Source organism: Lemur catta, chromosome 5 (assembly GCF_020740605.2).
Source record: "Lemur catta isolate mLemCat1 chromosome 5, mLemCat1.pri, whole genome shotgun sequence".
NCBI classification, from domain to species: domain Eukaryota; kingdom Metazoa; phylum Chordata; class Mammalia; order Primates; family Lemuridae; genus Lemur; species Lemur catta.
The window spans coordinates 45934889-45945680 of NC_059132.1; the positions used below are offsets into that span (position 1 = coordinate 45934889).

General features: G+C 45.3%; 1 protein-coding gene across 3 annotated transcripts; it reads right to left on the bottom strand.

Annotated features, from left to right (window-relative positions):
• Window positions 1–414: 414 nt before the first annotated feature.
• Window positions 415–7366, bottom strand: TMEM14C (transmembrane protein 14C). 3 transcript variants are annotated; one of them, XM_045551689.1, is made up of 6 exons: window positions 7253–7366; window positions 6127–6197; window positions 5714–5790; window positions 4758–4859; window positions 1904–1991; window positions 415–941 (listed from the first exon to the last, which is right to left on the bottom strand). In XM_045551689.1, the coding sequence occupies exons 2-6, from the start codon at window positions 6147–6149 to the stop codon at window positions 887–889; spliced, it is 345 nt and encodes a 114-aa protein (XP_045407645.1). In that variant the 5' UTR covers window positions 6150–6197; window positions 7253–7366; the 3' UTR covers window positions 415–886. The 3 variants fall into 3 exon arrangements, with proteins under 3 accessions (XP_045407645.1, XP_045407646.1, XP_045407647.1); XM_045551690.1 differs by lacking the exon at window positions 7253–7366 and adding an exon at window positions 7137–7242; XM_045551691.1 differs by lacking the exon at window positions 4758–4859.
• Between the last annotated feature and the right edge of the window lie 3426 nt (window positions 7367–10792).

Here is a 10792-nt window from a genome sequence, read left to right on the forward strand (position 1 = left end):
AAATACCCTTTCCTTGTTGAAGAAGGAAAGAAAACTAAAACAAGGGGTACCAGACTGAGTTAATTCTTAATGCTGGAAAAAAAAGTGAAGTGAAAAGGTACCAGTACCCAGTTAATGTGTCCAATGTAGAGACCAAACCAGGTGATTCAAGCTCTAGAAAAGTCATAGTTTCACATTAGTTAACAAAAAATTCTGTACACAGTCCTAATCTTAAAATCGTTGCAGATCATTTTTAAAACAATCCTCAATGCAATATATAATCAAATAGTAACTTTCCATGGTCCTTAAATTATTCAAAGTGGGTAATTCCTAAATATAATATTAAGAAAATATGTTCATTTTTCTGTATCTTCTTGCTATCCACATCCCATTCTACGTTCTAGACAGTGCTGGCAATGAAGACACTATAGAAAATATTATTTATAGTAAACTTTATTTTCATTCATATTTCATTTAACATAATTTCAAAGTAGGTCTGTGCTCTAAGATGAGCAAAAGAACAGATATCCTAAAATCTCGTAAGAGATTTTTTTCATACTGTTCCTCTGAGCAGGGCATGAGGTTTCAGGGCCCCCAATGTTGACACCTAAGATTTTACCCCTTGAGATTTTACTTATAGACACAGAAAGAAGACGTAACATCAATATGTAAGAATCAAACTGTATGAGTGTATTATTAAGTTCCTGTTACATATTTGCCATTTCTGTAGGTTTGTAATGGCAATGACTGAATTTTTTTCTCTGGACCAAGTTCAGTGTCTTTTTTTTTTTTTTTAAGTAGAATGTCACAGTATGTAGAAATGCTGCATTTTTTCTTTTAATACACTGAAAAGAGTAGAAGTTTAGAGATTTTTAATTCTTCTTGAGTCCAAGGTAGGACGTGACTACTACTGATGAGGTCTGTTCAACATACTAAGTCCAACTTTGGCAACCATCAGCAAACTGTTTAAAAGAAACACAAACAAAAAATGTCAGGAAAAGGACAGAACAGGCAACTATTTTTTTTAAGGGACCAGGACTCTGCAAGTCCCTCACAACTGCACTGAGGGGGAGGTTCCAAGGCAGAGTAGTCCGAGATAAAGCTTCCATCCTTGGAAAAACCAAAGAAAAAACATGCCAAGGGATGGGCAGTCTTATACTGAGGAGTTAAAATAGCATATGTGAGCAGCAGTTCCAAATCCAACTGCCGGTAATTTGAAGAGATGAAGAAACCACAGGCAAGAGAGATCAAGGCCTCCCCACCATCACAGAGCTAATTAATAGCAGATCTCTAGCCTCCCAGTTTATTGCTTTTCACCTTGGTCTACACTGACTCTTTTGCTTCAAGTATAAAACATTATGCTTGACAGCATCATAACTATGATCAAGGTCAAGTACATAATTTTTTACTGAAACAGATTTTTTAAAATTCCCCTGCTTTCATGATCCCTTTATTATACTTAAGGAAAAACTTTAAAAAAAATAATAATTTGGCTTAGGCTTTCTAATCAGAGTTAATTAGAAAACAGGATTCCATCAAAATTCCCTTTTAGCAAAATTTCCAATAACAAAGGATACCCATACAACTAAGAAACATGGAACCCACCTGCAAGCGACACAAAGAACAGCAGTCATGGCTTTAAACTAAAGCCTCTGCCACTGTAGGGAGGAGCCAGGATGGACCAGAGAGCAAATATGACAACAAAGCCATTTCCCCAGTGAATGGATATATTTATGCCACTTTGACATTAAACCAGCTAATGTTTTTGCAGCCCTTCCTATTTGTGTATAAAGTACATAATGTTAATTGATGCACTTTAACCTAGCATCACGTTTACTGAAACAAGCAAATTTTTGAATGTAGAAAGTATCTTGGGCAATAAACTGAACTCTGTACTGGTTTAGAGTAATGGAATGGAAAGTACCTGGCACCTGCAATTAAACCTGCAGGCATAAATTTTCCAGAGTGGTAAAATCTCATTCCCATAATGCCAGCCAAGGTCCCAGATGTAGCTGATGAAAAAGACAAAAGAGAAGGGTCAAAAGTCATTATATTTTCTGTGCAGGGAAACCAGAAGCAGGAAAAGTCCCACTATCTCTCCAGGCCCAGGCCTCATCCTATACTTATTCCTCCCTCCCCAGGTAGGGGGAGCTTCCTGACTGCCCACATCCTACAGGTCCAAGTACAAAGACTGGCCAAGTAAGGCCCTTCACAGCCTGGGTCCCACCCGCCCTCCCAGCCTCATCTCTCACCACTCCTCTTCTACAAAACCCACACTTCAGCCATCAATATCTTAGTTTTCTCAGAAATGCCATAAGAGTTTTTCACACCTTGCAGATATGATTTCCTCTACCCCATACACTCTTCCCATTGGATATTTATCAAAACACCTACTGTGTGTCCAGCACCACAGTAGGTGCAGGAGAATAAAAAGATGTTTTGGTCATCAAAAACAGCCTCTGCCCTTTTACAGTGTTTCAGGTCTGATGGGACAGACTTTAAAGAATCACACAAAATTAAAGCAAAGTACAATATGTGCTATAGGTACAATTAATGCTACAGAAAAAAAACACAATAGGGGGATCAACCTATTCAGGAGATCATGCAAGGCTTAGTCAAGGAAGAAGACTGGGCTGAAATCTGGAATTACAGCAGGAGTTAATGAGCTGAAAGGGGAAAAGCTGGTTCCAGGCAGAGGGAACAGGACCTGCGAGCCCGTGGTGAGAGGGAGCATGGCACATTCAAGGGAGTAAAAGGCCAGTGTGGCACAGAAATCAAGGATACGGTTAGTGAGGAAGAGGGGCCAGACCACACAGGGCCTTGAACTCCATATCAGAGATCTTCATCCTAAGAGCAAGGATAAGCTATTATAGAGTATTAAGAAGATATATGTGAGCAGAGTTGTATTGTAAAAATATAATTCTAGCTGTACCATAGAGAACAAACTGCAGGGAACCTAGAGCGCGCTAGGGATACCAATCAAGAAACTTCCTCGGGAAGGCAGGCAAGAGAGGCCTAACTGGGCCTAGGATGGGGCTGTGGAGATGGAGAAGAGGACAGCTCAGGATAGGTGCTGGGGGCAGCGCTGCCAGGACCTGCTGATGAACTGGGAAGCCTGGGGGAAGAAAGCGGCCAAGACCTGAGTGCGCGGAGAACAGAAGATGGGATGTGTGTGAGGTCATGGGGTCAGGGCTAGGCAGGTGCCTTGAGACATCTCAGAGATCTCAAGTGGGCAACCGTATACATGGGAGTACAGCGTGGAGGAGAGAGAATTTGAGTCATGTGTATACTGGTGGTAATTAAAGGCATGGGCTTCAATGACATTATCAAGTGAGAGAGTATAAAGATGAAACAAACCAGGCCCAAAGAATTTCAATATATTTAACGGCCAGAAAGGAAAAAGGGTCGACAAAAGGGAATAAGATAAAAAGGGAAACCAGGAGAATGGAGAATGATTGGTCAACTGTGCTGAGGACAGCTAACAGGCCAAGTAAAATGAGGACTGACAAATGTACACTGGGTTTTGTACAACCCAGGCCACTGACATCCTCCAGGAGAGCGACTTCCACAGACACAGAGAACAGGAATGGAGACAGACACGGCACCACATGCGAGAGGAGAGGAAAACGGAGACAGGGAGCACAAATGGTTTTTAAGAGAAGTTTTTGAAGGGGAAGGAAATGGCAAGCAACTGAAGAAGGAAGTGGGGGCACAAAAGGTCCTTTTTAAAAAAAAAATGGGTGAGAGATGAGTCCATCTGAAAGTCACTGGGAGGGATCAACCTAAGGGGGATACAAGGAAGAGACAGGGTCCTTGCTGGTGGAAAGCGCCGGAGAAGGGGGAGAAGAGACCCAAGCCCAGATGGAAGTACTGGCCTTGCTGGGGAGAGAAGCAAACCAAGGGAAGGCTCGGAGACTGGTGGCTCCAGACAGTCCCTGGTGGCTGCATGAGGTCACTTGCTGAGAGTGGGGAGCAGGATCAGAGATGGGGAAAATGCGCTCACAGCCACATTGCAGCATGAGGAAGGAGCCACCAGGCAGAGCTGGGACCCGCCCTCCCTCTGTGCCCACACCCCCCATCAGCCATGCTGACCTCACCTCCCAGCCCCAGTATAGACCACCTGTAACAAACACGCTGCTTCTCCCTCACACTGCCTTCATTCTCACCCTGTGGGTCTGTGGAGGCAGTGAGAACCCACACCCCTAGCAGTGTCTGACACATGGGTGGAGCCCAAGAAAATGTGCCAGAAGCCACCCTGATAAGAAAGGGTCTTCCCTTCCCTGTACCGCCATTGTCCCTGCTGCTTTTCCAGTCCCACAAAGTCCCACTTTATGTCCATGTCTTACTTCCCCAATAAAGTTGAAAGCTCCTTGAAGGCACGGCCTCTGCCTTATACATTTAGCTGACTGCTAACGAGGTAAGTGACTTTCAAATGGGAAAAATGCAATACCAATGCGAACCCAATCCAGACACGTGACATTTCAGAAATGCTGAAGCAGACAGTCTTCACTGGGCAACCTCAAAACCTAATTTTACTGGGTAAATAAATTCATCAGATATGAGAACCCTTCCATATTACGTACATAAAAGGTAAACAGAAACCAGCACAATCCCGCCCACCCCCCTCCCACCCCCATTTTAAAACTTCCTAGGACTTGGCAGAAGCAGTAAGACTGTCATTAAGTATGAAGAACCTGACACATCCCAGCAAACCAGGGCCTTCTGGTAATTAGTATGCTGGATACTTAACTGCCCTAAGGAGACAGCAGCAGACGTACCTAGGAAAACCCAAATGTTCCTCGGATCCTGAGACAGCTGGTAAGAACCCAGGCCTGCTAAACCCCCGAAGAGGAGCCCCGCGGCCAGGGACGGCACGCTACCTAGAGGGAAGCAAACGCATGCCTACATTGTAACGTCAGACACTTATTTCATTAACAGAATCCACCAGACTCCCCTCCTCTACAGAGAAAAACAGCAGAGAGAACTCCTCTCCACACACCTCATAACCAAGGTGTAATCAAGCAGGAAAATGTTCTCAGGAGTTTGCTATCTTAAAAGAGAAGTCAGGGTCTTCCCACCCCATTCCTCTCTCCTCTAACAGGCAGGACACTGCCATCTAAGGAAAAACGGAGACCTTCTCTCCTTAGATGGCACCGTGGCTAGGTCTTCCTTTTAACCAGGCAAGGGCTGGAACTGTGTACAGGCAGGACTTCAAGCAAATCACAAAAGGAGAGGGAAACAGGGTCAGTTAAAAAAATTTTTGGAGAATAAGAATTCTGGTTGGTGTGTGTGTTGGGGTGGTGATGCAGGCAAGGACAGGGTGGAGGGTGGAGGGTAGAAACAAGCACATTCACTGACACACCCCCACCTAGTCTAATGAGAGACTTCTAAACATGAGTGGGTGAAGTCTAGAGTTTCCTCTACTCAAAGAGCCTAGAGATGGCACTTTGGGGTCATGGATGATGCATGGCAGTTAATGATAGTAACACTCTACAACCCACCCCTGCCTATCTTTAGATAAAGAGGCAAACAAGTGATTCCACGAAAAGTCTGGCTCAGCTCAGGCAGATAACCAAAGGGCAGGTGCAGGAGCTGCAAAACTGACCGTGAAGCCTGCACTCCAGCCCAGAGGCCTAAAGCAAATTTGCTCAAACAAGACTGGTCTTCAGGGACCCTCACTCTTCACTGAAACAACACGAAGAAGTTAAGAGGCTAAGTGACTTCAAAACCGTACCTGCTTTTGCATAGCCAATGATCCCACCAGAAGCAACCAGTGCTGCATAGCCAAAGCCAAACCAATGCAAAGGCACTCTGAAAACACAAGAGTGAGAAGTCAGTACCAACCATGTTTTGGAAACAAATCACATAACTACAGGATGGAATTCAAAGGTCATCATTCCAGACATACCCTATCACTGTACAAATGCAAATAAAGCCTACAGAAGTTGGATGACTTGAAGACGGTCCCACAACTAGTAAGTGGCAGAGCTGGGACTCAAGTCCAGTTCCCTGGCCCGCAGGTTCAGGGATCCTCCATCCCCTAGGCTGTCCCAGGCAGCCTGCTCTTAGGACTCCTTTCAGCTGAGGAAAAGAACTCTGGTGTCGAGAACCTCCTGGCTATTCCATTCCCATTTACTGTGCACTTACAGAGGGCTGGTGTCCTTCTGCATTGTTCTCTTCTCACTCTGTCCAGACAGGAGACTACACCAGGCCTGCACCTGCAGAGGATGGGCTCGATCAGAGCTGGTTCAAAGCACAGTTCTCCAGAAGTCAGAAAGAAATGGGTCCAAGTTCCCGCTGTAGCCCGCAGTAGGTAAGAAGGCAGGGGCAAGGTACTCAACCCCTTTAAGCCTCAGTGTCCCTCACTGTATCACGAAGATAACAATGGTACAATGTTCTGGGGGTGTGGTGAGCATTCAGTAGGGGTAATGTGTAAAAGTGCTTGGCACACAGTAAATACTGAACAGATACCATTTTTATAACAACCTCAATCCTAACAACACAGGCCCAAAGGAAACTAAGCAGGATCCACTGACCAGCTAGCTCTACACAGGTAATGTGTTAACCATTTCATCAGTTACCCAAGTTATTATCAACTGGAAAGCAAATGCTCCCGTGCCCTTAATTCAACTATTTTAACATCTCTTTTGAGGGGAGGAGTGGTGCTGTTTTTCGCCCCTGCCCCAAGAATCAAATTATTTCAATATTCAACGTTTGTGAAACTTACAGAAACTTCTGCCTCTAACTCACAGCTCCTGTTAGACTGAGGAGGCGGAGTGAGGAGGATAAAATACACGGAAATCCGAGTCATCGTTACATGTGACATTGCACCCCTGGAAAAATAACTTCTATTTTCTTAAAGAAAAGTAGCTTGCATCCGACGAAAAGCAATATATGCCGCTTTTTTCTCTTTAAAGAATTAAGTTTCCATAAAAGGGGCAGTGGTGGGAGGGGGGAAGTCTTGGGATCGTGCCCAGAGTCATGAAGTCGAAGAGGCATTGAGTGCCGAGACTTAAGAGGAGCAGCAGCAAAATCTCCAGGAAACTAATCAACAATACAAACATCGGTAAGCACCTCCCTCAAGGGCTCAGGGGCTCCCCGGAATTCACAACCTATTTTAATGAAAGCAGAAAATGCGCGACGAGAAAAGCACTTACAACGCGGCCTAAAGCCCCCGCTTCGGTTGGCGGGACCAAAAGCAGGCGGCAGTGAGGCTTCCTAAATAATCTCTAAAAGTCGAAGCTGTTATCAAGTAATAATAAACCCCAAGTACCCGAACGGTGCTCCCGAAGGTCTGCGCAGGCCGCCAAGGGCACGCAAGCAGCAGGGCGAGAAAGCGAAGGCCCACCGGAAACTGCGCGGCGCCCTCCCTGCGCCCCGGGGCGGGGCGGGGCGGGGCGGGGCAGGGCACTGGCCGGGGGCGGGGCCTGGGGTGACGAGTCATAGCGCGCCCTGCGCCCAGGGGGCGGGGCATCGCGGCACGCGTCCCGTACCCGGGAGCGGAGAGCGGCGGAGCTTTGGGCGAGGGGTCCCGAGTCTTCCCCAGAGTCCCCGGGACCGGCACGGGCAGGGCCGACCAGCACCAGTCCCAGTTCAAAGCCCGCGTGGCCAAAAGCCGGAAACCCAGAGTTGGAATCGGGTCTTGCCCAAGGCCCGTGGGCTGGGCCAGGCCGGAGATGGAGGCTCCCGATGCGGGAGGAAGGCGTCTGAAACTGGATTCTGAAAGGCCCAATTAATAAGGGGACAGGTTACCAGGTGTAAACCAGACGTGGACCATCCGGGAGAACTGTCACTCTAGCACGATCACGTTGTTACAGGAAGGGACTACTTTCTACCCTGCAGAGAATGTGGTGGCCGCAAAATCATGTGGCTCACTTTGGAGTTTGCGTTTGTTTTAGGGAGTGAGGTTACTCAAAAAGCATCTTAAAGGGGGTGAGAGACCAAGATAAATATAATTTCCACCAACCTCCGTAGATCCCGAGTGTCCACAGCATGACATTAACTCCATTCCCACTACAGGGCTGCTTCTCTTCCTTATTTCCTGAACCACCATTCACTCAGTTGCTCTACACTAAAATTTGGTGTCATTCTTCTCCCTCTCCTTCACCCCCAACTTCTACAAGGGTCAACGTGGATAAATCTCATAATCTTCAATGAATAAAGCAAATTGCAGGGCATACCTATTCTAAAAGAAAAACTTTCCACCTGCAATAGCACTTACCTTCCAGAAGCCTGTGCTTATAACCAGCCAAAGCTGATGACTAAGAACTCAGAGCAGTTCCAGTATGCCAGACCCTCACCAATTAAATGGAAGATTTTCCTGAACAATGGAACAAGGGGACTCGTGTTATGCAGCTGGGAATCGATTTAGGGGCTCATTCCTCCCTATACAGACAGGTGCAACCTCAAACCTTAGTTATATCCACCACGATGTTCCACCTCCCTTTTCTACTTGAAGAAACTGAACCTCAGAAAACTAAATTACCTACAGTCCCTGTCACTCATTAACTCTACAGTATACTGCCTCTTGTAGTGTCATTCCTCAACCAAAACATAGCTCCTCTGTGCATGTACAGTCCACTGAAACGTCATAAAATAAAGGAACTGGTTTCTGCTCTATTTCAGTTAGTCCTAGAGTAAATCAATTATTGATTTGTGTTTCTAGTTTGCATTAACATCTTTAGGAGATAGCTCAGCTGTTAACTAGAAGTTCACTGAATTACAGGAACCCTGAACCACAAAAGTGTAAAAAGGATGTGACCAAGATTATGTGAGAGAATGTTAAGTTTTTAGCGTTTGGTCACTGGAGCCTAATAATAGGTTTTGGATTTTTTTTTTCCCCACAAAGAATCCTTGAGTCACAATTGTGTCTGCTGCACACACACATGTACACACACACACACACACAAACAGTAGAGATCATCTGCCACAATAGAAGAGCTCATAAAGAAAGGAACTGCACTTCAATTTAAGCAATATTTTATCATTTTGGAGACCTGAATGTGTTGACTTTACAAATTAACAGGCCCCTGAACAAAAACATCAAAAACAAATCCCAAGTTGCAGTGTTTCAATGTAATTCATGTCCACCAAATATCCACCATACCAATTCCTACGTCTCTGGGGCTATTTAGAGCTTTGCTTGAAAAGCAAAATCATCCATTCAATAAGCCTTTCTCCAAGAAATTAATAAATGAAATTATGAAAACAATCATCTATTTTCTCAACCTACCTTATCTATGCCACATGCTTCTAGACCTCATATATTGGAGCCATATTAGTGAAAGTAAATGCAGTGGCATATGTTTATTATGTCAGACACTGTTGGAAGTGCTTTACATGTATTAACTCATTTAATCTTCATGCCAACCCCTTGCAGTAAAGACGATATTTATCTCTTACTTTTACACATGGAGGAAACTAAGGCAGAGAGTAAATGGCAGAGCTGCCCTAACTCTTTTAGTCTGTTCTCAAGACAGTAACCAGAGCACTCCTGTTATAAGTCGGATAAAACTATTCCTCTGCTCAGAACACTCTGGCGGCTCCCTTATCTCATGCAATGTCCTGCTACACAACCACCTCCCTGACCTCAGAATCTTCTCCCTCTTCTGGCACTGCTGTAGCCTCCTTGCTCCCACGTCAGAGCATTTGAAGAGCTGCTTCATCTGCTCTCTCCTCAGCTAACTTCCTGGCTCAATTCCTCATCTCCTTAAGTCTTTACTCAAATATCACTTCTCAGTGAGGCCTTTCCTGATCACCTTATTTGAAACTGCAGCTCATGTGCATTCCCCTCCTAACATGCTCTGTAACCAGCTCACTCATAGCATCTACCTCCCCACTCCAGCATGTCAGTTCCATGAGAGTTAGGACATTTACGCAGCACTTAGCACAGTGCCTGGCACATAATGGGTGCTCAGTGAGAGGGGTGGTCTGCAGAGAGAAGAACGAAGACAACATGCAGAGTGTCAGTGACAAAAGGAAGATTGCCCTGGCTGCATCCTGTCTCTGGCTCTTCCTGCCCTGGCCTTGGACACACCTGTGTCCTTGTCATGTATCTACCCCAATGACCTCTGTTAAACTCTCGAATAACCAGAGTTGCTCTTGGTTCTTGCAGCCAAGTCTTTTTTAGCTGAAAGCATCATGTATCCTCAGCCATAAATGCCCTTTTTATCCTTGTCCAAAAGCTCAATGTCATCTTTTATTAGAGTCATTAGACAGGCTGCCTCTGACTACCCAGACCATTGCATTTAATACATTAATGTATTTATTAAAGTTTTTGTCCTTTGGGAAGGGATCGTGCTTTTCCTGTCAGCCCCTAGAGTCTAAGATGGTAGCTGGCTGTGGAATAAATGCTGAAGGGGATGAGATGGAGGTGGCATATGGGGCATTCTAAGTATCAGGAAGAAGCGAATATGTGATGAAAATCTGCTTCTACGTAAATAGTAAACTGTAGTTCAACACACTTGGTTGAGACTAGATGCAGACTACATATTCCTACGAGGAAAAGGGAAACAAAATCAACCTGACCCCAAATGAATTCTATCTACATTTTGACATGAACTGTTGTCATGTCAGAAATACAATGGCCTGAGGTACACAACCACGCAAGCTAAGAGATCACTGTGCAGAAGGGCTCACAGACCACATTAAAATGCCTGAATCGCAGCATTTAAATCAATTTGAAAGAGGCAGGGGAAAGACAGGGGATGAGTAAGCACTGTTAGGAGAGGGTGCAAGCCTGGTAGAAGCATATTAGCTGAATCCCGCGACCGTCTCTGCGACATCCTCCTTCCTGCTCATGGTGGTGCTGAAG